Source organism: Thrips palmi, unplaced genomic scaffold (assembly GCF_012932325.1).
Source record: "Thrips palmi isolate BJ-2018 unplaced genomic scaffold, TpBJ-2018v1 HiC_scaffold_16, whole genome shotgun sequence".
Lineage (NCBI taxonomy): Eukaryota > Metazoa > Arthropoda > Insecta > Thysanoptera > Thripidae > Thrips > Thrips palmi.
In genome coordinates this window covers 5,092,506-5,119,335 of record NW_023144625.1, presented here as the reverse complement: position 1 = coordinate 5,119,335, position 26,830 = coordinate 5,092,506, and the positions used below count along the sequence as shown (strand labels likewise).

The 26,830-nt window shown below is 43.8% G+C and overlaps 3 protein-coding genes across 18 annotated transcripts in view; 1 reads left to right on the top strand and 2 right to left on the bottom strand.

Annotated features, from left to right (window-relative positions):
• The window catches only part of LOC117642626, a 25,695-nt gene extending 3,433 nt beyond the window's left edge, over positions 1-22,262 (bottom strand). Inside the window, exons 1-3 of one of the 8 annotated variants that reach the window (XM_034380978.1) lie at positions 3,834-4,030; positions 3,523-3,620; positions 3,017-3,185 (exon numbers count right to left, since the gene is read on the bottom strand). In XM_034380978.1, coding sequence (XP_034236869.1) covers positions 3,017-3,028 — 12 coding nt within the window. In that variant the 5' untranslated portion in view covers positions 3,029-3,185; positions 3,523-3,620; positions 3,834-4,030. Of the gene's footprint in view, positions 1-3,016; positions 3,186-3,336; positions 3,390-3,522; positions 3,670-3,833; positions 4,031-7,755; positions 7,813-22,231 lie in introns of those variants that run through there. The other 7 variants (XM_034380977.1, XM_034380981.1, XM_034380980.1 and 4 more) reach the window with 7 other exon arrangements.
• Positions 11,836-21,644, bottom strand: LOC117642628. Of its 9 annotated transcripts, none has more exons than XM_034380985.1 (4): positions 21,595-21,644; positions 20,877-21,051; positions 20,412-20,580; positions 11,836-13,884 (listed from the first exon to the last, which is right to left on the bottom strand). In XM_034380985.1, exons 3-4 carry the CDS (start codon positions 20,421-20,423, stop codon positions 12,205-12,207), a joined length of 1,692 nt encoding a protein of 563 aa, XP_034236876.1. In that variant the 5' UTR covers positions 20,424-20,580; positions 20,877-21,051; positions 21,595-21,644; the 3' UTR covers positions 11,836-12,204. The 9 variants fall into 9 exon arrangements, with proteins under 9 accessions (XP_034236876.1, XP_034236875.1, XP_034236878.1 ...); XM_034380984.1 differs by lacking the exon at positions 21,595-21,644 and adding an exon at positions 21,443-21,525; XM_034380987.1 differs by lacking the exon at positions 21,595-21,644 and adding an exon at positions 21,443-21,493 and having other exon boundaries at positions 20,877-21,028.
• LOC117642920 lies at positions 19,850-26,830 on the top strand. Its single transcript, XM_034381558.1, has 3 exons — positions 19,850-19,901; positions 24,929-25,195; positions 26,518-26,830. Exons 2-3 carry the CDS (start codon positions 24,993-24,995, stop codon positions 26,828-26,830), a joined length of 516 nt encoding a protein of 171 aa, XP_034237449.1. The 5' UTR covers positions 19,850-19,901; positions 24,929-24,992.

The window sequence follows — 26,830 nt, the reverse complement described above, 5'->3', positions numbered from 1 at the left end:
GCTTGTAAAGTTTATTGCGTAAACGTATCAAGAACCTATAAAGCCCCAATCCGACTGACTCACTCACTGACTCACTCACTCACTCATAGAAATGTTTGGGGTGAAGGAGTGGTCGTAGAGACTTGCGGTTTTTTCCATTCGATTCCAAATTTGATGGGAAAATTGGGAAAAATCCCAAAAGTTCAAAATTCCTCACCGTTTCCGAGAAAACCTACTTTATCTACAAAAAAGGGGAACAAATTTCTCACCGTTTCCGAGCGAACCTACTCAATCTTCAAAAAAGGGGACCGACCGACTAAAAATTTTTATTCGCCCCATCGGTAGGTCTGGTCGAGACATTTCCGAATCTGTGCCGCAATCCGGTCTCCGTCACTGGCAACATCCTAAAAAAACCATTAAATAGGCCTAAATTCAACAACATCCACTCAATCTTCAAAAAAGGGGACCGACCGACTAAAAATTTTTATTCGCCCCATCGGTAGGTCTGGTCGAGACATTTCCGAAACTGTGCCGCAATCGGGTCCTCGTCACCGGCAACATCCTCAAAAACGATTAAATGGGCCTAAATTCAACAAAATCCACTCTATCTTCAAAAAAGGGGACCGACCGACTAAAAATTTTTATTCGCCCCATCGGTAGGTCTGGTCGAGACATTTCCGAAACTGTGCCGCAATCGGGTTCTTGTCACCGGCAACATCCTCAAAAACGATAAAATAGGCCTAAATTTAACAAAATCCACTCAATCTTCAAAAAAGGGAACCGTCCGACTAAAAATTTTTATTCGCCCCATCGGTAGGTCTGGTCGGAACATTTCCGAAACTGTGCCGCAATCGGGTTCCTGTCACCGGCAACATCCTTAAAAAACGATAAAATAGGCCTAAATTTAACAAAATCCACTCAATCTTCAAAAAAGGGAACCGTCCGACTAAAAAATTTCATTCGCCCCATCGGTAGGTCTGGTCGAGACATTTCCGAAACTGTGCCGCAATCGGGTCTCCGTCACCGGCAACATCCTCAAAACGATTAAATAGGCCTAAGTTTAGCAAAATCCACTCAATCTTCAAAAAAGGGAACCGTCCGACTAAAAAATTTCATTCGCCCCATCGGTAGGTCTGGTCGAGACATTTCCGAAACTGTGCCGCAATCGGGTCTCCGTCACCGGCAACATCCTCAAAACGATTAAATAGGCCTAAGTTTAGCAAAATCCACTCAATCTTCAAAAAAGGGGACCGACCGACTGAAAATTTTTATTTGCCTTTTCGGTAGGTCTGGTCGAGACATTTCCGAAACTGTGCCGCAATCGGGTCCCCGTCACCGGCAACGTCCTCAAAATCATTTCCGAAACTGTGCCGCAATCGGGTTCCCGTCACCGGCAACATCCTCAAAACGATGAAATAGGCCTAAATTGAACAAAATACAACCGTTTCCGAGCAGTAAAAGCCATGTAATATATTGCCGGAGAAATCAGAAATGAAAGACGCAAAAGAGGCCCATTAGTTTGGCCTTCGGTCACGTTGACCATAATGAACACAGATCTTATTCTTGTCAAAGCAGTCTTCAATATTTTCCGGACCTTGAATGCCGTTGACTGCCACAGTAGCCAATACAGGACAAGCTATCTATTTGGGCAGTAATAGTACCTTAAAAATTAATGGTCAAAAGCAGTTAAATAGACCCTTCCAAAAAGCAGGACAGTTACTTCATTAGAAAATTTCCCTTTGGTCACCACGGACTTACTAAAAATACTTCGGTACGCGCCCCACACATGCGGGGGTCTGGGGGCGAGCCCCCAGCGAGCAGCATGTCGTAAAGGTCTGTGAAATGAACCCTTAAGTGAGTGGTTCATGTAACATGGACTGATGTATGAGTGCGCCTTTTCTGGTGACCCAACACTCACGATTAATGTCGAAGAAATTTTTTTCTACTCCGTCAGCTAGAGTAGAGACGTATTCAGTTTCGTTTTATACTGACCATACTTCATGGAGCAGGTCTTTGTGGTCCATGTAACAATGTAACAAGGAGGTATTTCAAATACCTGGCGTCAAAGTGGTAAAAATAGAGAAAAAAACACATTTTTTCCAGTTAAAAATTGGTTAAGTTTGCTTTGTCAAAACAAAAACAAAATTCAAATATCTTTCTGTTTCATATGTGAGTATAGGGGTCTACGTAACTCCAAAATAAATTTCAGATCATTCCCTCAAAAAGCTTTGAGTGCTTATTTTTCCACCAAAAGCTAATTTTCAATGAAAACAGCCTACTGTGGCTAAATCGGTGGGTAGATTTGGATGAAATGTGGTGTGTGAGAGTTTCCTATTTAGTACTTAAACACCCTAAAGTTTCGACTACGACAGATAATTGGTATAGAAGTTTTCACTTTCACCCACACTTCACCTTAAAGGTCTTAATACCTTGTACAATGAACACAATAGTAGTGCATAGCCGGGGAGAAAATAGTGCATTTTACGTTCGAACAAAAAGCTCTTTGGAAAGAGATAAAAAGTCATTGCGAGACTGACAGTGTAGCTCTGAATCAACACAAAACGTTGGGATTGGCTTGGATCTAATCCGGCAACTGACTCAGGGGAATTGCCCTCTGGTGGTCGCGTTGTTTATTCCCGTTCTGACGCTGACTTCCGGTCTAAATTTCCTGCCAAGTACCCTTTTCAAGCTAACTGGAATTTACAGATCTTGCATGAACACTAAGGAGCAATTAAACGACGATAGTTAGCATCTGTTTCCGGGTACTGTCCTCCCTCTCACCCTCTCTGGGCTAAGATAGGTCGGCGCAACCGAGATGCATGCTGGGAGACCAGGCAAGCCGGCAGGCAAGCTGGCAGGCAGGCCTCCGCTGCACCCAGCGACGGAGACGGATTCGGGAGGGATTCGTTCGGTTGCGCCGACCTATCTTCCACATGACCTAACTCTGGGCTCCGCTGGAAGTTTCAGAGGGGAGATAGTGGGAACCGAACAACGCTTCAGTAGTCCTTTGAATCGCAATCAGCTGGAATTTACTCACAGATCGGTCCATTACGGTGGGATGTGAAGCACTGGCGAGTTCCGTGCTGGGCGTATGGTATGGTAGTGAAAACTGCAGACAAGCGTCAACAAGTCTCAGAGGGTTTCAACCGCCGCCCCGCACTGAGCAACTATTCTTGATCTGCCGAAGTCCGCTGCTCTGAAACCACCTGGGCCAGAAAGAAACATGAGAAATCTTATTCCAAACGCATGAGAAATCTTTTGTCAAATGCTGAGTCAGGTTCTTTCTGCGTTAGGACCCTTTCAGTCGTCGCCCAATAAAGGACATGAGTGATCAAAACTCAGGAACCAGATGCACACCACCTAGCATCCACTGCTATGACCTTCGGCCACACTTCAAAGCCGGTTTACTTGCCACAAATTTGGCAAGCCGCTTTGAATGCCTTGGCAAGCTTGGCCCGGAAGTGCTCCCCAGCTTGCCAAAATTTGGCAAGCTTGGCCCGGAAATACTTTTCACCCGGCGACGAGTCTTACTCTTCCAATTACCATTTAAAATAAGGTAATACCTGTGAGTGATGTGTTCCTTGGAGATGAGCGAGATGTTACGCTGCCTTGGGGGCCGTTCATTGATAGACCTTTCCGGGCTAAGCAACTTGTTCAGTACACTCGGATCTTTGCGCCGCCACACTTTAAGATCCAGCTCATTTGTGGCGAAACGGAAATGAACTCTGTGTCTACTGGAGTATCAACAACAACGAGTTTAATGCCATTTCGCTGCAAATAGGTTGGGTCTTACAGTGTGGCGGCGCAAAGATTGGGTTATTGTACAAGAAGCTTAGCCCGGAAAGGTCTATTACGTTACGCAGGGGGGGGGGGGTGTCCCAAAGCGAGTAACGTAAGTAGTGGACGAATCGTTTGCACTCCCCCGCCCATAAGGTCAGAAATCAATTGTGGGTCACTCCGCAGGTATCAATTTCATTTCCCCTCATAAGGGAAGTTTATTTTCGTTGCACTGGTTCCGCACAACGCTGAGGTACGTGAGGGGCGAGCCAGCGTAACGTTACGCCAAATACTTCCAACAGGGTACTCCAATGATCCTATAAACGGATGAAGAAGTAAAAGAGTAAGCCCTACAAACAGATTCTGCGCATGCGCACCGGGCGGTGGGAGCATGCGCAGAACCTGTTTCAAGAACCTATAAAGCCCCAATCCGACTGACTCACTGACTCACTCACTCACTCACTCATAGAAATGTTTGGGGTGAAGGAGTGGTCGTAGAGACTTGCGGTTTTTTCCATTCAATTCCAAATTTTATGGGAAAATTGGGAAAAATCCCAAAAGTTGAAAATTCCTCACCGTTTCCGAGAAAACCTACTTTATCTACAAAAAAGGGGAACAAATTTCTCACCGTTTCCGAGCAAACCTACTCAATCTTCAAAAAAGGGGACCGACCGACTAAAAATTTTTATTCGCCCCATCGGTAGGTCTGGTCGAGACATTTCCGAATCTGTGCCGCAATCCGGTCTCCGTCACTGGCAACATCCTCAAAAACGATTAAATAGGCCTAAATTCAACAAAATCCACTCAATCTTCAAAAAAGGGGACTGACCGACTAAAAATTTTTATTCGCCCCATCGGTAGGTCTGGTCGAGACATTTCCGAAACTGTGCCGCAATCGGGTCCCCGTCACCGGCAACATCCTCAAAAACGATTAAATAGGCCTAAATTCAACAAAATCCACTCAATCTTCAAAAAGGGGACCGACCGACTAAAATTTTTATTCGCCCCATCGGTAGGTCTGGTCGAGACATTTCCGAAACTGTGCCGCAATCGGGTCCCCGTCACCGGCAACATCCTCAAAAACGATTAAATAGGCCTAAATTCAACAAAATCCACTCAATCTTCAAAAAAGGGGACCGACCGACTAAAATTTTTTATTCACCCCATCGGTAGGTCTGGTCCAGACATTGCCGAAACTGTGCCGCAATCGGGTTCCCGTCACCGGCAACATCCTCAAAAACGATTAAATAGGCCTAAATTTATCAAAGTCCACTCAATCTTCAAAAAAGGGGACCGACCGACTAAAAATTTTATTCGCCCCATCGGTAGGTCTGGTCGAGCGGTTTCTGGAACTGTGCCGCAATCGGGTCCTGGTCACCGGCAACATCCTAAAAAACGATTAAATAGGCCTAAATTTAACAAAGTCCACTCAATCTTCAAAAAAGGGGACCGACCGACTAAAAATTTTTATTCGCCCCATCGGTAGGTCTGGTCGAGACATTTCCGAAACTGTGCCGCAATCGGGTTCCTGTCACCGGCAACATCCTCAAAAACGATTAAATAGGCCTAAATTTAACAAAGACCACTCAATCTTCAAAAAAGGGGACCGACCGACTAAAATTTTTTATTAGCCCAATCGGTAGATCAAGTCGAGACATTTCAGAAACTGTGCCACAATCGGGTCCCCGTCACCGGCAACATACTCAAAATCAATCATCAATTGTCATCAAGAACCTATAAAGCCCCAATCCGACTGACTCACTGACTCACTGACTCACTGACTCACTCACTCATAGAAATGTTTGGGGTGAAGGAGTGGTCGTAGAGACTTGCGGTTTTTTCCATTCGATTCCAAATTTTATGGGAAAATTGGGAAAAATCCCAAAAGTTGAAAATTCCTCACCGTTTCCGAGAAAACCTACTTTATCTACAAAAAAGGGGAACAAATTTCTAACCGTTTCCGAGCAAACCTACTCAATCTTCAAAAAAGGGGACCGACCGACTAAAAATTTTTATTCGCCCTATCAGTAGGTCTGGTCGAGACATTTCCAAAACTGTGCCGCAATCGGGTCCCCGTCACCGGCAACATCCTCAAAAACGATTAAATAGGCCTAAATTCAACAAAATCCACTCAATCTTCAAAAAAGGGGACCGACCGACTAAAAATTTTTATTCGCCCCATCGGTAGGTCTGGTCGAGACATTTCCGAAACTGTGCCGCAATCGGGTCCCCGTCACCGGCAACATCCTCAAAAACGATTAAATAGGCCTAAATTCAACAAAATCCACTCAATCTTCAAAAAAGGGGACCGACCGACTAAAAATTTTTATTCACCCCATCGGTAGGTCTGGTCGAGCGGTTTCTGGAACTGTGCCGCAATCGGGTCCTGGTCACCGACAACATCCTAAAAAACGATTAAATAGGCCTAAATTTAACAAAGTCCACTCAATCTTCTAAAAAGGGGACCGACCGACTAAAAATTTTTATTCGCCCCATCGGTAGGTCTGGTCGAGACATTTCCGAAACTGTGCCGCAATCGGGTTCCTGTCACCGGCAACATCCTCAAAAACGATTAAATAGGCCTAAATTTAACAAAGTCCACTCAATCTTCAAAAAAGGGGACCGACCGACTAAAAATTTTTATTAGCCCAATCGGTAGATCAAGTCGAGACATTTCAGAAACTGTGCCACAATCGGGTCCCCGTCACCGGCAACATACTCAAAATCAATCATCAATTGTCATCAAGAACCTATAAAGCCCCAAAATCCGACTGACTGACTCCCTCACTCATCAATCATCAAGAACCCATATAGCCCCAATCCGACTGACTGACTCACTCATTCATAGAAATGTTGGGGGTCAAGGAGTGGTCGTAGAGACCTGCGGGTTTTTCCATTCGATTCCAAATTTAATGGGAAAATTGGGAAAAATCTCAAAAGTTGAAAATTTCTCACTGTTTCCGAGCAAAGCTACTCAATCTTCCAAAAAGGGGACCGAATGACTAAAAAATTTTATTCGCCCCATCGGTAGGTCTGGTCGAGAATTTCCGAAACTGTGCCGTAATCGGGACCCCGCCACCGGCAATTGGGCAATCATCTTCAAGAATCTATATAGCCCCAATCCGACTGACTGACTCACTGACTCACTTACTCACTCAAAGAAATGTTTGGGGTCGAGGAGTGGTCGTAGAGACTTACGGTTTTTTTCCTTTCACCTCTATCCTTGTCAAAGCAGTCTTTAATATTTTCCGGACCTTGTATGCACCCATTGACTGCCACAGTAGCCAATGCAATACAAGCTATCTATTTGAGCAGTAAAAGTAGCCTTATTATATGGTCAAAAGCGGTTAAATAGAGCTTTCAAAGAAGCAGGACATTTACTTCCTTAGAAAATTTGCCTTTGCTCACCACGGACTTACTGAAAATACTTCGGCACGCGCTCCACACATGCGGGGGTCTGGGGGCGGAGCCCCCAGCGAGCAGCGCGAGTGTACACACTAAACTTCTTACGGATTCATCTATCTGTATTACGGACATTTTTGTGCAATTGCAATTACGGATAGATTTTGCTTGTAATACGGATGAAATCATCCGTATTACAAAGAGTTTTTCGTCCGTACCTTACGGATATTTTCGTCTGTATGTTACGGACACGAAAACCTTTGTATTACGGATAAAATCATCCGTATTACAAACAAAATCCATCCGTAATTACGCTTGCACAAAACCGTCCGTATAGGGTACTTTCGTACACTGTTAAAAAAAATTGCTGAAAATTCAGACTATTTTGACTGAAGTAAATATGCAGAACAACCTACTGAAAATTCAGACTAAATCCTGGTCTGAAATTTTCAGACTTACATAAGTCTGAACCTTTCAGGCAAGTCGTAGTCTGAAAAATTCAGACAAAATTTACTCAGTTATTACATTTTTTGTCTGAATGTGGCAGCAGAAAACTGTTCCCATAATTCGGTAAAATGATAATGTTTGCATCCCAACCTGAAGGAGACGTGCTCCAGGAGACCGCCTAGGTGAAAAATTGAGGGTAGGGAAATGTCCCCGGAGAGGGACTCTTCCCTGCACTCATCTAGAGCCGGCCTGACGCACCCAAGGAAACGACGGCACGGAGCCACCCGCGAGAGGTAACTTCAAATGTCAATTGTTAAACTCACGCGTTTGCTACAGATATAAATTTGGTATGGGAGCGCGTGTTTCGTCATATCCAATAGAGTAATAGCTATTTCGGGTTGGAAATATTAAAAATTTAACAGAAAAAAACGTTTTTAACAACAGCAGCCTTTTTAACGACACTGGCGCCACCTAGCGGAGAGAAAAATGCTCTCGTTTTGTTTGAAGTCCCCGAAACGGAGTCGGATAAAATTGAATGTAAGACTGATTGTGAGTTAACCTAAGGTTAGGTTTGACGAAAGTTGTCCAATTTTCACTTTTGTTTGAACATATTTCAGAAAGTAGTCTGAATCCGAAATTCAGACTCTTGAGGTCTGGAAAGTCTGACGCAAGTTCATCTGAATTTTGAGAATGAGTACAAATATCGAGACTCTTCGAGTCTGAACCAAGCTTTCGGACAAAGCGTCCAAGAACTAAGACAAAAACTCTGATTTTTCAGAATAAAGTCTGATTTACAGATTCAGACCGCTAAGTCTGACAAAAGTGGTCTGAATTTTCAGAATTTTTTTAACAGTGTAGAATCCTGAACCGGAAGCAAGCAGACCAGCAGACGCCAAATTGGCCGGAAACTAACCTCTCTTCGGAGCCAAAACTATAGCCGAGCTGTACAAATATTGCTCGCGAAACACATATGCACTGCAAACAAGTATCAAACGACTGTTTATGTTCAAGTGTGGCCGATACGTTTGACGAACGTCTCTTTCCCATGTCAAGTTTGGATCTACTTCCGCCAACATGGCGTCTGTGTGCTTCCGGCTCAGGGATCTACGAAAGTACCCTATTGCGGATACATGGTATCCGTAAGGAGTATTCAGTGTAGGACTTTTGTTCTTCCGTTTTAGATTCATTGGAGTACGATGTGAGAACACATTCCAGAAGAACAAATGGTAAATAAGGGTAAAAATGTACTTATCTGAGGAAGTTTGTGTAACGTTACGCTGTAGAGGGGGTAGGGGGTTGTGGCCCAGCGTAACGCTGCGTAACATGGTGGGCCGGAGGGTCAGACAGTGGGCCGAAGTGAGTAACGTAATTAGTGGACGACCCGTTTGCATCCCCCTCCTTAAGGGGGCAGTCTCGTCCCTGTACCCTTTTTTAGGGGGGTTTTCCCTCCCTCTTTTGATGACGATGATTTTTTAAATATACCTCTTAGAGACAAACGGTAAAAACCAAATAAAAGAACAGAATTTTTACAACATTTTCAAAAAAAATATTTTGTTTTGTCTTCAGTTGTAAGGGAGTTATAGGGAATGCAACAAAAGCCGACAAAACTTACAAAATTTCACTGCGCGACAATTTTCTCCGGAAGTTCTTAACTTTTTGGCAATCGGTTTGCGGCATCTTGAAGATGAAAAAATCCTCTTTACTTTAACCTACAATCGTCCATATAGCCCAAGGAAAACCTAAATTAAAACCGTTCCTAAGTTTGTGTAGGTTTTTGGTTACGTTTTAAAATGTGTAATCCTTTGGCTAGATGGACGATTGTAGGTTAAAGTAAAGAGGATTATTTCATCTTCAAGATGCCGCTAACCGATTGCCAAAAAGTTAAGAACTTCCGGAGAAAAATGTCGCGCAGTGAAATTTTGTATGTTTTGTCGGCTTTTGCTGCATTCCCTACAACTCCCTTAAAACTGAAGACAAAACAAAATATTTTTTTTTGAAAATGTTGTAAAAATTCCGTTTTTTCATTTGGTTTTTACCGTTTGTCTCTAAGAGGTCTATTTAAAAAATCATCGTCATCAAAAGAGGGGGGGGGAAACCCCCCTAAAAAGGGGTACAGGGACGAGACTGCCCCCTTAAGGTCAGAAATCAATTGGGGGTCACTTTTGAAGTTTCAACTCATTTTCAGGTATTTGCTTTTAAATTTTAACTCCACATGTATCAATTAACGCAAGATCCGTGGTCATTTCCCCCTCTAATTTCAAAAGGAAATCCTATTTTTACCGAACCTGGTAGCACTCGAAGTTTGTTTTGCATTGAGCATCTTCACTGTAAAAAATCATGGGTAAATTTACCCTTCAGAGCACTGTTAAATTTTACGCCATGGCCCGAAAATTTTATCTCTACATATTGCGCAGAGCTAAATAACCTATGTAGCTAGAAAATGTATCCACTGTGTGGGGAACCTATGTAGCTAGAAAATATATCCTTTGTGTGGGGAAGTTTATGAGTCACAAGAGTAAATTTACTCCATGGGAAGATGAACTGATTTCAGTTGCTAAGACAGTAAAATTACCCTAGCAAATCGGAGTAAATATCTACACCTGGAGTGACCGACCAGCTTTCCCGCGCCACGGGGCCGAATTTCCTCGCGCCTCTGCTCGGCCAGTCCAGCCGGACCAGTAGGGTAAGGTTACCAAACATGGATCACTTCTTAGAAATGTCCTGTATTTCGGCTCAAACAAACGATGACCCAAATTTTCTTCGATACACTCCGAGATTACCACAAAGACAACCACTTCTCAAGAACTGAACATTGAATAACAAATACTTTGAAATTTACAGGGCTTTGAATTTTCACTGATTTTGGTGATCCATATTTGGGTCTGACCCAAACATGGATCACCCCCCCCCCCTCGCGTTTTGACAGGGGCGGTCCGATAACTTCCGGTCGTCTAAATTATGGAAGGGTACACTCTGAAGGTGCCTCGAAAAAATTTGAGACATTTCTGATGAGTGGATTCTTTGTTATAACGCTTTGAATTTTGACTCCTAGCCTAAGCTTTAAACAGGCCGTTTTCGGACCCTTTTTCCGAGGCACTTTTTCATGTGCCTATTCTAAGGGTAAAGGTTAAATTGAATAGCTCCCCCACGCGTGATTCTAGCAGTCAAAAGTGCAGACTACATGAAAAACTTGGAAAAATGAAATTGGTCGATTGGTTTGGCGGTACGGGCTCGCTAACAAAAATGATCCATGATTGGTACCCCGATCCATGTTAAGCACTTCACCCTACAGAGCTCGCAGCGACCTGCCTGAAGGATCCCTCGTGGCGCAGTCGATAGCGTGGTGTGATCTAATCCCTAATGATGCGGGTTCGACTCCCACTAAAACCGAAAACGTGCACGGTAAATACGGTTCCTGGTTTTCCCAGAAACTTCCTGGAAATCGCCTGTCTCTACCACAGGCTTCCTGGGAAAACCAGGTACGGTTTTTACCGTGTGGGCAACGGTTCACACCGTCATGGTTTTAGCCACTGACGCGTGAGTGTGGCGTGAGTTATTTTGAGTCGGTAGAAATTTAGCCCTGTGGCTCGGGAAAGATACACCCTCCACATTTCAAACCTCGTTGCAAGGACGTTTTAGATTGTAAGCGGCAGCCGGAGGTACACTGAAAAACCAAACGTGGTCTAGACGGCACCAACTGGTGTGGTCAAATGATGCCATTTTGACCGCATCAGTTGGTGCGGTCTATAAAATGACAATAACGTAAATTTGAATTAACGCGTTATTTCAAATTTACGTTATTGTCATTTTAACGTTATTTCAAGGGCATTTCAACGTTATTTCGCGTTACTTCACCGTTATTTTAACGTTATGTCACCGTTATTTCTCGTTATTTCACGTTATTTCAAGGAAAATGTACACCAAAATTCAAGTTGTTTGCCCCTCGGTACACACCTACAGATGTATACCTAGCTGGGTGCACATCTACAGATGCATACCTGTTAAGCATGCTTCTGTCGGTGCATACTTGGCAGTATGCATTAGTACGTGTGTACTTGTCACCATACAAATGCCCAGTATGAAGTATAACTTAGTTACTAATAAGCTTGCATCTGTCGATGCATACTGAGTACACACTTCAGTTTGTAGAGTACGCTTGTTATTTACGAGGCGTCGAGGAAGCCTACCTGGGTTTGCTCTCGGCTCACCTTGCGAAGGATAGGCAAAGCAGAAGACATCGCGATTTTTTTCTAAGTCCAGAAATAAATTTATTGCATGTTACTTTTATTATGTGTTTAGATATTACACGTTTTTAGAGTGAGGCATTTTCTGTGAGTGTAGCCACAGGTGCGCTAGCGCTCACTATGGGGAGGCCCAAACCACCATGAGTAAACAATTTAGAAAGGAATTAACAGATACTGAGATCAGCATTAAAAGTAAATCATGAAGCAACAGGCAACACTTGATAAAATTGTACATTCGAGGAGAGGCAAATCATCAGAGCTCCGTCGCCAAGCTGTGTCACGCGAACGTATGTCAGTAAAAGTACATCATGAAGCAACCACCACAACTTGATGCAATAGGAGGAACGGCGAATCATCAGGGCCACTGGAAGCAGTAGGTGCCGCAGCACTCGGCCGCCCAGCTGTGCGATGCGAAAGTATTCCAGTACTTCCAGCCGCCCTCGGCCTTGTGCAGGCACCACCGACAGTCGCACCCGCTCGGGACCCTCCGGCCAGCGTGTTCAAGGCGGAGGTGCAGCTGTTCGTTGCGTTGGAGGAGGTCCTTGATGGCGGGCTCGTGCAGCACGTCGTGAATGTGGTGGTTCGTATCGAACTTCAGCATGGTGAGGCACGGCGCAGATGCCGGAGTAACTGCCTGCAAGAAGTCTTCCGAGGGGATCTCATTCACGGACAGTGTCGTCAGGGAAGAGAACCGGTAGAGTGAAGAGCTGAGCAGGTCCCACGCAATGTCAGAGTCAATGATCATGACAAGCTCCTGAACAACGTCGGCGAAAGGGGATTCGGTAACAGTCAAAATGGATTCGTGGTCAATAAAGCCACGCAGTGCCTTAAATTTTAGTTGAGGATGGAGGCCCAGAAACTCAAGTGCTCCCGGAGGGAAGACACCTACATCGTCATGCGGGCCCAGCCCCAGAAATGGAACTACTACGGGAGCATCGCCTTCTACAGGACCATCATTTCCAGCATCCTCATAATTATCTCCTGCCTCGTCTTCTCCAGGATCATCAAATTCAACATCACCCACAGGACCATCATCTCCAGCATCATCCTCAACAGGATCCTCATCTCCATCATCACCTACAGGGTCAAAATGTCCAGCATTATCGCCTTCAGGAGGATCATCATGTCCACCATCATCACCGACAGGATCATTATGTCCATCGTCATCACCCACAGGATCATCATGTGCAGCATGATCAGGATCATCATCTACAGGAAAATCATCTCCAGCGTTGTCATCTTCTCCAGCATCACCATCAATGGCTCCAGCATCGTCAGCTTCATCAGAAATTGACCAAAGTTCCAAACTCACGGACTGCAGCTTAGGCATACTTTGAAGCGTGGACAAGGAGAGGTAGCGAGGAGGCAGATACACGTACGTCAGAGTTGACGCGTGCGTTTGCAGTAAATACTCGAGGAAGTAATCAACTTCATGAAAGTCAAGGCCATGGTAACGCAGCTTGGTCAGACAAGGCCTGGCTCCCCCGCCAGCCCGAACCAAGAACGGTGTTGGAATCAACGGTGCGGCACAGATCAGGCTGAGTTCACGGATATCTAGATTGTAGACCAGCTCCAATAGAGAGTTAGGCATTTCCCAACTGTTGCAGGGATTATTCCAGTCCACTTTCATGTAGACGGGCCGTGAATCATTTAACTCAAACGGGCTGAAATCTAATACGAGTTTGTTGAGGCCCCCGAGATTGGCGACCCGCTGAAGCACCTCTCGGGCGTAGTAGCCGTCCCCGCTGCCATCGTCACCCAGCCTGAGGCTAGCGACCACGCACGCACTGTCGGACAGGGCGGAGGCCGCGAGCTCCATCCCCTGGGACACGTCCAGCTCGGCCAGGCAGGGGGCCAGGCGCAGCGCGGCGATCGGCAGGGCCTCGCCCCGGATCTTGAGTCGGGCATCGCGCCAAAGGGACCGGTGCAGGCTGAGGTCCCGGAGGCGGCGGCACACCGGCCGGCAAGTCATGAGGTCCAGGGGCCCCAGGTACGCCAGCACGGCCAGCAGCGCGTCGTCGGGCAGGTCCAGGAGCTGCGAGAACACCACCACGGAATTAGTACGGCCAACTCTAAACCCGGCAGGGATTTCAGTACATGAGTCGATGCCTCTACTGAGATTCCAAACGCTGTAAGTACAGCACTATGGAGCAATGCATTGAGATATTGCACCGTACGTGCAATGCCATAACCATATTGCACCTTACGTGCAATGCGTCCCGAAAATGCCCTTGCAATGCAAAAGCATTGTACCAATTGACGCTATACTCATAGCGTTTGGATTCTCAGTGTCCTAAAAGAATGATCCTAACTGCCGCAGTAGATCCAAGATAATCCTAACTGCCAGAGTAGATCCAAGACCATCATAACTGTCAGTGCAGATTTAGAACCATCCTAAATGCAGAGGTACCTACAACGGTTCATGAACTATCGTAGAACGGGGTAATGTGAGAAAAATTTCGAGGTTTCTTGTGAATTTTTCCCTTCTAATTTCAATTTGAGACACTGAGGTGTTGATCACTTGGTTATTGACTCTTTGGCTACACTCCCACCAAATTTCAGATTTTTAGCTGCAGTATGGACCTTTCAATAACCCTCGGAATGCCATCCCATATTTCCCTACAATGTGGGGTAATATGAGACACACTGATTAAAATTTTGTCGTATTTTAGCGACACATTTATCGCTAACTTTTTTAGCGACAAGATTTGTTGTGGAACAAATAGCTTGTTAAACCATAGTCGTATTGGAACTAAGGGATAATTTCACAACGACTGTCTTGTAATAACGCACCAACAATAATACATCAAAGACAAGTATTGAAAGTCCAAAAGAAATTTTGTAATGTCAACGACAATATTCATAGAGTACCTTTGTCGCTAAATTTATTTTGCATGGTTTTTTTTTTTTTACAATAGTAATTTCCATATGACTTTAAAGAACAAAATAGATGATTATTCATAAGATGCTTTAAATGAGCAGATAATTGCAAAAGATGTTGTTTCCACACAAATTGTATTGTAAAGAGTGACAACAAGAATTTTGTTCTGCAACGACAAAATGTTGCTTACTAGACTCAACGACAATTTTTTCGCTTTGGTTCATGATGAAATTCTATGTTTTGGAACGACTAAATTTTCACTCATCTGATTGTTTCTGTACAACCATTTTTTAACAGTGCAAGAGAGAAAAATGGTAAAAGAAGTATGGAAAATTAACTCATTTAGGCGGGTTTTGAACTTTTCAACTTCTTTTTATTCATTTTAAAGATGATTGGGAACCATAATGGAGACGATATTAAATCTGGGGGGAGAAAAATGGGTGTCACTAGAAGAGCTGAAAAATGTAAAAGAAGTCATGAGTTGTGCCTGCCACATGAAAATTCTAAACGAAGACCATAGATGCCGGTCAGATAGTTAAACAAATTCCTGTTAAAATCGTTATTACTTGAGATTATTAACAGTGGAGTACGGTAGGCCTCATGTTTCAAGCGAAAATAGGTGTCTCTATTTTCCCTGCAAGGTAACAACATTATATTCCTTCTGAAACAGGCGGCCTGGGAGAAGACATAACGGAACCAAATTTTGTCCTGATTATGTTGACATGATTGCCTTCAGATTTAAACCTCGTTCGGACGAGAACCCGAGTTCTAACCGAGGTTTCTGGGGAGGTTTTTACTACCTTTATAAAACTTGTTGGCTGAGCGATAGCGAAGCCTGTTACTCAGGTGGGGTTGAAAAATTTTTCCTGTCTGCGTGCGTGCGTGCGTGCGTGTGTGTGTGTGTGTGTCCGCGCTACTCCTCCTGAACGGCTCGGCCGATCTCGGTGAGATTTTGCACACTTTTTGGGTATGTCCTTGGCTCGTCACACGCGAAATTTCACTATCCTAGCTCAACTGGTTCGGTTTTTATAGCCGAAAAACACCTAAAAAACGGCGAAAAATCGAGTTTTCTGCAGGCAGATCACTTCTGTCTTGAAGAAAGGGGGGTCTGGGGGGCGGAGCCCCCCAGCCTCGACAAGTTAAAAAGTCAGGCCAATGCAGCCCTAGGCACGAAATCAAATGCTGTTTTGACCTCCAATCACGCAAATCGGTATGCGGATGCCTGGAAATGAAAGGCAGGCAAGCGCCGCAGGCCAAGGTAGGTGTAACGCCAGGCGTGGATTGTCGAAACTGGCGCAGCATAGCGAAGCCTGTTACGACAAGACACGGTCTGGCGTACACCTACCTTGTTATTAGAGATTTTTCCTTTGATTCTAAATAATCCTGGCGAGTCTCTGATTGCCTTCGTGCGTTTCCTGTATGAGCTGCCAAGGCCTCCTAGATTACGAAAAAAAATTCACGTCGGTCTTCCAAACAACCGCTAGAGAGCAACCCGATAAAAACCGAAAAAAGTGCACTTTGTCTCGATTTTCCTTCATGTCTCATATTACCCCGTTCTACGGTACCGTGAATCGCAATAACTCTAGGATACATGTCCACGTAAGGATGACACTTTTTAACAAATCCTTAGACAATTCATTTTCCGAAGTAAGTGGGCGTCACGGATTTAGAGAAAAGACCGCTTTCAAAGTCGTTTGCCGTTGGGATACACTCTCAGACCTATGGCCTTTTTTCTCTCTAGCTTGTAAAGTTTTTTGCGCAAACGTAAAAAGGACTACATTCTCCTGAAGTATGTACAATTTTGTTCGTTTAAAAGGTAAAATTGTCTATAGGGCATATAGAAAATAAAAAGTACATTGCAAATGACAGAAAGTCAGAATTAAGGTGAGGTGTGGGTGAAAACTTGTACCAAAATTGATAAAAATGATAATTTTATTCACTAGATATTTTAATGAATAATATTCTTTTATTACCGACAGCATGTCCTAAAGGTCTGTGTTATGAACCCTTAAGTGAGCGGCTCATGCAACATGGACTGATGTATGTATGCGCCTTTTCTGGCCACCCAACACTTACGATTGATGTCGAAGAAATTTTTTTTCTACTCCCTCAACTAGCTACGCATTCAGTTTTGTTTTATACTAACCACACTTCTTGGAGTAGTTCTCTGTGGTCCATGTAACGATGTAACAAGGAGATATTTCAAATAGTTGGCCACTTTCTCAAGTCGTTTAAGTCGAAGTGGTGGTAAAAAATGGAAGGAAAAAAAACAAATATTTTCCAAATAATAAATTGTTAAGTTTGCTTTGTCCAAACAAAAAAAAATTCATATATAATTGTAGGGGAGGGGTCTAGGTAACTCAAAACAATTTTCAGATCACTCCCACAAAAAACTTTGCGTGGCTGATTTTTCCACCAAAAGCTAAATTTCAATGAAAACAGCCTACTGTGGCTAAATGGGTGGGTAGATTTGGATAAAATTTTGAGTGTAAGAGTTTCGTACCTAATACTCACACACCCTTAAGTGTCGACCACGACAGATTATTGGTGTAGAAGTTTGCATTTTCACGCACGACCTCCGGTCTTGATACCTTGTACAATGAACACAGTGCATAGCTAGGGAGAAAATAGTGCATATTACGTTCGCACAATAAACTCTTTGACAAGAGAAAAAGTCATTGCGAGACTGACAGTGTAGCTCTGAATCGACACAAAACGTTGGGATTGACTTGGATTTAATCTGACAGTAAGAAATGTTCTTTTAAGAGGCGTCGAAGAGTTATGGCATTAGAGCAGGTGCAAACCACGAGCTAGGTGCATACGAGGGGGCCACCACAATCTCCGGTAATCAACGCCGTAATCACGAAATCCTTGACAAAATTCTTCCATTTTTCTGAGGGGTGAATCACTCAGCGTTCTGGTGTTCACATGAGTGCATGAGCAGGGTGAATACACCTTCTACACTCATAAATTCCACATTTTAACCGGTTTTTTACTCGTTCTTTACACACCACTCACTAACATACAAAACTCTATGTGAAGAGAACGAGTATTGTGTTCAAAAATGAGTTTTGGGGGGACATCTTTCATCTCAGATCTCACAGCATGTGGGAAAATGAGAGTGGTATCAAATGAAAGATGGAGTGTCAGTCGCTTGATCGTAAATGAAGGTTTTTTTTTTACATGCAATGAGAAATATTGAGAAAATGAACATGAAAGAGAGACGTTTTTAGTGCACTATGTGTAACTAACCTCTTTTAACGTGTCTGTATCTTTTGATGTTGAACGCCACTGAAACGCAAAGTACAACAACAATGACACGAGATCTTTGGTCAACAAAAATCTAGGAGGGTTTTTTGCAAGTGACAATGGATAATTTTGAGAAATTTGGTAATAACGAAACATTGTTTAACCCTAACCATGATACATGTCTCAGTAATGCAAGCTGTGTCATCTTAATGAATTTCTTTTTGATGGTGTTGCACGTCTTATGTTCGAGATGAGAGATGAAATAATAAGTTTCATTTGACTGTTTTCTAAAATAAATGTGTCCTTCTGAGGGTTTTGGTCATGGAAAAAGCAGGTTTTTGGCACGGACTCACGGACTCTAGTGTAAACTCGATTATGCACGAGAATCGATATCTCGAGATATCGCGATGCATCGATGTTTCCTGCCTGAGAGGAGAACCAACCGGAAGCGTTCGTTAAAAGGCAAAATTACAAATCGTCAGAGGACAATTCATGTAACGATCAGCGACTGACACATCAATCTAGCTTTGTAAAGAACGAGTCCCTCCCATGTGATATCAATTCTTTGATGTCTTTCCTTCTTGTTTTGCTTGTTTTAGCGGTTGAGACGACACACAACGCCAAATCGTGTAAAAACTGAGCGAATTTTGCTCTTTTTAAACTTGTGAACACGCTAAATGTCTTATGTACTTTATTGTCCATAGCTATGGCCGTTTTTGAACATACAGAACATATGTACAAATTTGTACATAAATTAGGAACAATATTTCCATATTGTGCTTAAGTATGTAAAACATTGTACCTAATTTATGTACAAATTTGTACGTAACTTCGGTATGCACAAATACGGCCATAGGTATGGACATAAAGTCCGATAAAGTCCATAAGCATTTAGTGTGTACACTGAGCGTGCGGGCTAATTTGTACACATGAGTACGCTAGTGATTCATCCCTCGCATTTTTCAAAATTTTAGAGTCAATTTTCAACGTTTTTGAACCGAAATTTCACGCGTAATCCCTAGAAAATTTCCCGTAACCCCGTTATCTGTGGTACGCCCGAAATCAGAGTGGCGGCCTTCCTCGGGTGCATAAAACAAGCCAGGGGAAGGCCTACGGCCCCGCCGCTGCACACCAAATAGCTAAAAACATTTTTGAAATCAGTTAAGGGGAGGTTCTGGTGAAAATGCTATTTTCTCCTAAATAGGTCCCACTGTGAAAAGTTGTTAAAAATTTGATGTCTTACCAAGTAATTATTAAAAATTTTCAATGGGGAGGCACATTCTGTGCGCTGAACCCAGTCGCAGAGCCTTTTTCTCCTATTTAGGCTGTAACTTTAAAAATCTTCTTGCGCATATTATTTTGTCGTAAAAGGTTGGCCTTGACATTTTTCACTTCTTCGATTTATTTTGAAAAGATGCCGGCATGCAGAACTCAAAACGTTAATTACATTTTTATTCGCAAGCTTTCTAACCAAGCATTTCACTATAATTGACCAAAAATGTACAAAATAGACAAATTTTAGGGACTTTTCAGCTTAAAAAGCTTACAATTAATATTGAAAGGGATATTTTGAGCTATGCATGCCGGCATCTTTTGAAAATGAATCGAAGAAGTGAAAAATGTCAAGGTCAACCTTTTACGACAAAATAGTATGCGCAAGAAGATTTTTTAAGATACAGCCAAAATAGGCTCAAAAAGGCTCTTCGACTGGGTTCAGAGCCTGGCATGTGCCTTCAAAAGTCAAATTTTAGTCCCCTCAAAGTAAGATTTTATATTCCGAACAAATTGTGACTGTAGGATCCATTTGGAAAATAGCAAGATTTTCACCAGAACCTCCCCTTAAAGAACACCTAAAACTTCCCATGTTGGATTCATCGCTCCACTCTAACAACCAGGTCTGGTGCCAACCAACAAGTATTTAAGTGAGTAAGTGTGCCGACTCAGGAGAACTGATCTGTGGTGGTCGCGTTGTTTATCCCGTTCTGTAGCTGACTTCCGGCCTAAATTTCCTGCTAAGTACCCTATTTCAGCTTACTGGAGTTTTGGGATCGTGCATGAACACTCAGGAGCAATGAAAAGACGATAATTAGTATCTGTTTCCCGGTACACAATACATTTGTATGTACTATTATTGTCCGTAGCTATGGCCGTTGTAGTGCATAAGGAAGTATTGTACAAATTTGTACATATATTAAGGACAATATTTCTATATTGTCCGTAAGTATTTTCAAAATTGTACCTAAGTTATGAACAAATTTGTGCACATCTTCAGTATGCACAAAACCGGCCATAGTTATGAACATTAATATTCAGTGTGTACTGTCCCTCCCTCACCCTCAGCGCGCTCCGCTGGAAGTCTCTGAGGGAAGACAGTGGCGACCGAACAACGCTTCAGTAGTGCATTGAATCGCAATCAGCTGGAATTTACTCACAGATCGGTCCATTTGGGTGGGACGTGAAGCACTGATGAGTTCCGTGCTGGGCTTACGGGAGTGAAGTCTGCAGACAAGCGCCAACAAGACTCAGAGGGCTCCACTCGAACCGCCGTCCCGCGCTGTGCAACGTTGATTGCTCTGCTGGAGTCCGCTGCTCTGCATCCACCTGGGCCAGGGAGGAACATACGAGAAATCTTGATTAAAATGCTGAGTCAGGTCTATTTTGAGTTAGGACCCGTTCAGTAGTCACCCAGTGAAGAACATGAGTAATCAAAACTCGGGAACCAGATGCACACCTAGCGGCCACTGCTTATAAACTTCGGCGAGACCGACGCCTGAGACCAATCAGGGTTCAGCTTTTCACAGTTCACAGCAACGGCCGCTAGGAGGCGCGCCACTGGTTCCTGACTTTTTGATTTCGTTTGTTCTTCACCCGGCGGCGAGTTCTACCCTTACCCTTACCTGTGAGCGAAGTGCTCCATTGAGTTGAGCGTGATGTTACGCTGGCTTGGGGGCCGTTCATTGATTACGTTACGCTCAAGGGGGGGATCTGTTCGGTGTAACGCTGCGGTACGTGAAGGAACCAGGGGGCCGAGCCAGATGTTTAAGCGGTACTTCAGGGTAAAAAAGTATCTACCTGAGAAAGTTTGCGCAACGTTACGCTGTAGAGGCGGCAGGGGGTTTTGGCCCTGCGTAACGATGCGTAACATGGTGGGACTAGGGGTCAGAATGTGGTCAAAAGTGAGTAAACGTAATAGGGTACTTTCGTAGATCCTGAACCGGAAGCAAGCAGACCAGCAGACGCCAAATTGGCCGGAAACTAACCTCTCTTCGGATCTATAACTATAGCCGAGCTGTGCAAATATTGCCCGCGAAACACATACGCACCGCAAACAAGCATCAAACGACTGTTTATGTTCAAGTGTGGCCGATACGTTTGACTAACATCTCTTTCCCATGTCAAGTTTGGATCTACTTCCGCCAACATGGCGTCTGTGTGCTTCCGGTTCAGGGATCTACGAAAGTACCCTAAAGCGACGTGTTAGCCGTCGGCCGCTCCCCCGCACCTCCCCGCCCCTCCGTCGCGCTCCTGAGACCCGGAAACAGCGAGGGTGAGGGGTGAGGAGGGGCTAGGGGTGGGGGAGGGCGGCGGCTTGCCGCCTTAGCGCGTTTCCCCCACCCGATTTCCGGTGCCGGGCTCCCTCGACGGCCAGCCGTGCGTCCCGTAAGGCTCATCTGGCTCATGCAGGACCCCCGCTCTAAAGGGAGGCGCGCGACGGGGGGGCGGGGAGGGGCGGGGGAGCGGCCGACCCCTACCACCTCACTTGATCCACGAAGCGGAAGAAGGGGTTAAGTCGAGTTGATTCAGTGACCTCTTATCAGTCTTTCATGTAAACATGAGCGAAAATTTGGTCCAAAAATAAGTGTGGTGAGACACGTCCCATCCTCTTGCATCTATTTTTAGATGACATTCCCCACCTGTTCTTCCACCTGCAAAGTATAGGCCTTGCAAAAGTGCACGGATTCAACTCGACTTACCCCCTTCTTCCGCTTCCTGGATCACTTGTACCCTATTAGTGGACGACCCCCTTAGCACTCCCCCCCCCCTCAAATAAGGTAAGAAATCAATTGTGGGTCACTTTTTTAAAAAATGCATAATTAAAACATTAATTTTGAACAAGTATCCAACGTAGATTTGAGACGTTCATTTTTGACGCCCATAGAACGGGCGCAGACAAGTCGCCGAGCATGGGTCGGGGCACCAAACGTGGATCATTCGTGTGGTTCTGTGGTTTTTATCCGAGAAGGAAACGCACGTTTTCAAACGCTTGAAGTTTCCCGCGGAGCTCGGCACTTCCGCACTTCGTGTCAAACCACAAGGCGGTGCCTCCCTCCTCCCCTCTCCTCTTCCTTCACAGCCAAACAAACAAACAAGGCCTACAACCAACAACAAGTGTGCCCGGCAAGTCGCCCTAGGAGGTAAGTTTACAGCGACTGGAAGTAAACAAATAATCGAAATGACTTCAAACTTCACCAGACTGTGCCCTCCAATATTCTTCACCCGCTGTTGTCCCGAAAAAGTCGTGGTGGAAACGCGTGGGGGGATGTAAATACCTTTTTGCGCGTTTTGAGCTGGTGGCGTTGTGAGCCTCTAGCTTTCAAGTTTTCTCTATTTCGGACGTTCCGTGTTTATGAAGGCTCGACATTTGTCCATTCCCGCCCGAAGAAAGTAATATGTTAGTGTGTTTTACATTCTGTGTGCCCAAATAACCCTTAATTTTAGAAACATTCGCATTGTTTGGAGAACATAACCTAGCAAACACTGTTTTTGATTCAAATAGACACTGAATTGTTGGGTGTTTGAAACAATTTAGCACTCTTTTACTGCAAACCACACACCAGGATGGTTCCGTACGTGACTAATTGTGAGTGGAGGTCCTGCTGGAAATCTTATTTTCTTTTAATTGAGTCTGACTGTCAAGTCCATTGTTAAGTATTATTACATAGTAAGTGCTAATACATGAAGTTAAGAGAGCAATGCCTTGATCCAAAAATCTAGTCAAAGAGGAATCAAATGCCAATTATTGTTGGATCTCCAGAAAGTCTCCTCCTCTTAGTATTTCAACATAAACTATTGAACGGGGTAATCTTCACTACTGCGCTCAAACTTGACAAACTGTGGCTGGTCACTAAGACCGTGACACTAGCAGTGCTTTTAAGAAATTTTCATAACGTGATTAAAATTCTGCCATTTTTATGTTATATTCTTGTTTATGTTGGTCCGTATGTCTTGCTTTTGCCTGTGCTTGTTGTTTGAGCTAAGCAAATGAAAAATGTCCGCATTATCAGTTGACATTTATTTACTTTCTGTTAGAGACTTTTAAAAGGAACTGCTTAAATGAGTTCATAAATCCTCTTACACTGGATATGGAGTATGGTATAGGCTCTTTTGTTCTTTTGTTTCTTGTTTCACAATTACATGTTTTTCTCCTACAAATTTTCATGTTAGGGCGCAATTTGGAAAACTTAACATGGCCAGTACAACCCTCCTTGCAGAACATAAGTGCCATCCCATATTTTTGAAATATTAATCATGAACCAGAAGAAACTTTCCTCACTAAACTAATCCATTTTTGGAAGTTGGGCATTGTCTGGTAATGTGAGATCATAGTGATCTGTTTAGAATGCATTAAAGCTAAACCCCTCCATGGCTGAGATGGGTTCGGTGACTGAAATTTTGAGCGGTTACCCAATTTCAACTGGTATCATTACTTATCAACCTGACAGTCCTACATTTCCAGTATCAGGAACCAGGTGCTGGAGTTTCACAATAGTGGGTACGAAAGTTATGTGTCAGGTTGTGCAGGATGTGAACATTCACTTAAATCCTAACACTTGATCAGGAAAGCAACTAACTTCTATGAGTCACCAAAGTTGCTTCCTCGAAAATGGGTATCACTGATAAAGTTTGTTGGATGTATGATGTATTCCGTTGTAAAGATCAAAATAGTAAGTTTGAAGGAGCATACCGCCCTCCCAACACAGTTCAAGGGACTTTTATTCATTCTTTGGCCTTTATTTTTTTATTTTTCCTTGGTGATACTATTTGAATGTAGATAGTTGGTCTTCACATTTTCCATTACTTCAACTCACCCTTTGAAGATTCCGTCAACTACCCAGTAGACCCATTACAGAGCTTCTTCAGTCAAAATGTTATTATATTTTGTAAGTTTTGTTCAGCTTAGAAAAGTTTGACATTATAGCTTCAAAAAAGTGTCTTTGATTTTGTTATGAACCCATTGGATTGTGGGTGCTGAATCGTTTCAGAGTGAGTTGAAGTAGTGGAAAATATCAAGACCAACTCTTTACGTTCAAAAAGTTTGCTAAAAAAGAATTTTCAAAGGAAAGCCAATAAAGGCAAAGAGAGGTCTCAATGTGTTTAGAGAATGGTATATGCCTTTAATATTATAATTTTGATCTTAACTACAACAAACTTCATATTTTTTTAAAATAAAAATTCTACCTAATCATAGAACCTCCTGTTTACAGAAATCTCATTGTCTCCATTGTTTTTATTCAGAACGGTTTTGCTCACTTTTTTGAAACAGTTCATTTACGCTTTTTTTGTTTGTTGATACATCCAGGTCTCATCTTCCTATCTAGATACCTCATCGTCTCCATTGTTTTTATTCAGAACAGTTTTGCTCACTTTTTTGAAACAGTTCATTTACGCCTTGTTTTGTTTGTCGATACATCCAGGTCTGTCTCATCTCTGTATCTTTTTACAAAACTAAATTGTCATGCTAGAACTTTGGGTGGCACTTCGCCAATCAAATTTCAGTGTCTCAACATGCGGTTTCCTCGTTTGGCATCCCTGAGGATCACATTGGGCTCCAAGATCGAAACCATTCTTGTTTTTCTGTGCTACAACGCGCCCCATCACTGCAGCGAAGTGGGGAAAAAGTTTCATCGCTGCCAAATTGGGCAATAACTTTCTTTTCATTCTCTTTCAGTGGAAGCTCGGACCCTGTGGCAGGGAAGCCTCTCCGTCACTTGCCCGTGTTCCCCTCCGTCCACATGGCTAGGAAGCCGGTGCGGACGCTCCGCACCTGCAGCTGCCAAGCGCTCCTCAAGGGCCTGCTGGCGGCGGTGGAGTCGGCTGCGGCCCGAGACCCCGCCCCGCTGGAGCCGGACGAGGGACTGCGCGACTTGATCAGTCGGGCCCCACTGCAAGTCCGCGAGCAACTGTTCAAGCTTCTCGAGAATCGGCACCTGTCCGGGTGAGTCACCTCAAGCGCGAACTGTGGGGTTCAAGGTGGTCCAACGTCTAAGAGAGCTGGACTCGCTTTTGATGGAGGATCTTGGTGTAAAAGTGGCCAAAATTGTCACTAATAGTTTTTCCAATTTTGTAAGCTTCAAAGGTGCATGAAAGGTTTCAGATTCAGGTGTTTGAACCTTCAAGTTTACTTGTTAATTTGTAAATAAATAACGTAAAGGTCAGTCGTGTCATTAGCTTACATTTTACTATACTGCCATGTATATATTTAATCGACAAAATTCTCAGCCATATTAGAAATACTTGCGTTCCTGGTTCAGACATATATGAGTTTCCTTGCTTGGAATTTATTCATTGATAACTGTAGGTAGTTTTTAGTGACAATTTTTTCAAAATCATACTAATTCCAGTGTGGAGGCACCAAAGAGTTCAATAACGGACCAAAAATGCACTCTTGTAAATTATTAAAACATAACATATGTTACATGAAGCACAAGCTTAATTTGAAAGTTTCCTTAGTAAAATCTGTAGTAAACCTGTACATGTTTTGAATCACTCTAAACAAATGTCATGTGATTCCGTCCCATTGAAAGCCGCTGGGAAATTTTTTGGCAACGCTCTTAAAGGCACTAAAATGTGGCTTTTCTCTTAAAGAAATCAATATTTTGAGTTCAATCACATTTGGAAACTCACCATTCTTTCCTGAATAAATTACCAAAGCTTAATTTTTGGGGGGAGTTTTTGAAGCCAACTGGCAAGCTTTTTTTTGTTTACGGCACATTTGTGTCACACATCGTGCATAGTTTCAAGCTTCTCCTACTTCCTCTTAATGTTCACTGACAAAACTTAAGTGTGGTTTTACGCTTCATTTATGCCTGGAACTACATTTGAAGACTTTTATACCCTTCTTGAAGCGTACAACTGCGCTTCAAGGAAATTGCCCCCACCGAGTTTGATAGGAGGAAAGGAGCGCATGAGTTCTGGTACTCTTCAAGGGCCTTCAGGAAAGGCGAAGTGTCAATCCTTGGTTTTCAGGTTCTTTTCGTCAAAAACTATACAGAATGGGCATTGTCACTTCAAAGATACTACTTTTTACATTTTTATGTGTTAGATTGTTGAATACAAATGTTGAATGTGCAAGAATGTTTAATACGAATTCGTACTGCTGCAAGGATAGTGTTAACATAACATAGATGTGGATAATAACAACGTACCATGACTACTATTTCTCATAAACTGTACTGAATGAAAAAAAATATTATTTCCCAATAGGTTTTTCTTTATTCTTTTTAAAATTGTTGATGTTTGTCATTTCCATGCCCGCAGTCGCGTCGAGCTGCTGCTGCTGCGTCTGCTGGCGGCGCCGGGCCTGAAGGAGGTGCGCGTGCCGGAGGTGGCGGACCTGGGCGCGGAGGCGCTGGACCTGGTGGTGCCGCTGCTGCTGCGGCCGCTGGGCGCCTCGCTGCAGACCATGGACCTCCGCTGGGTGACGTTCCCGGACGGCAGCCCCCACCAGGCGGCGCTCTGCGACGCGCTCGCCCGGCAGGAGTTCGCCAAGCTGACCGTGGTGCGGCTGCAGGGCGCCACGGACGCGCTGCTGGAGGCCGTCGCCAAGGGCTGCCCCGTGCTGCAGACGTGA

What these genes read in the sequence shown, in the direction of transcription:
- LOC117642920 (XM_034381558.1), top strand. Translation starts at nt 24,993, where the DNA reads ATGGCTAGGAAGCCGGTGCGGACGCTCCGCACCTGCAGCTGCCAAGCG. An exon ending in GAGAATCGGCACCTGTCCGG is followed by an intron (nt 25,196 to 26,517) that starts GTGAGTCACCTC and finishes CCATGCCCGCAG; the next exon opens with TCGCGTCGAGCTGCTGCTGC.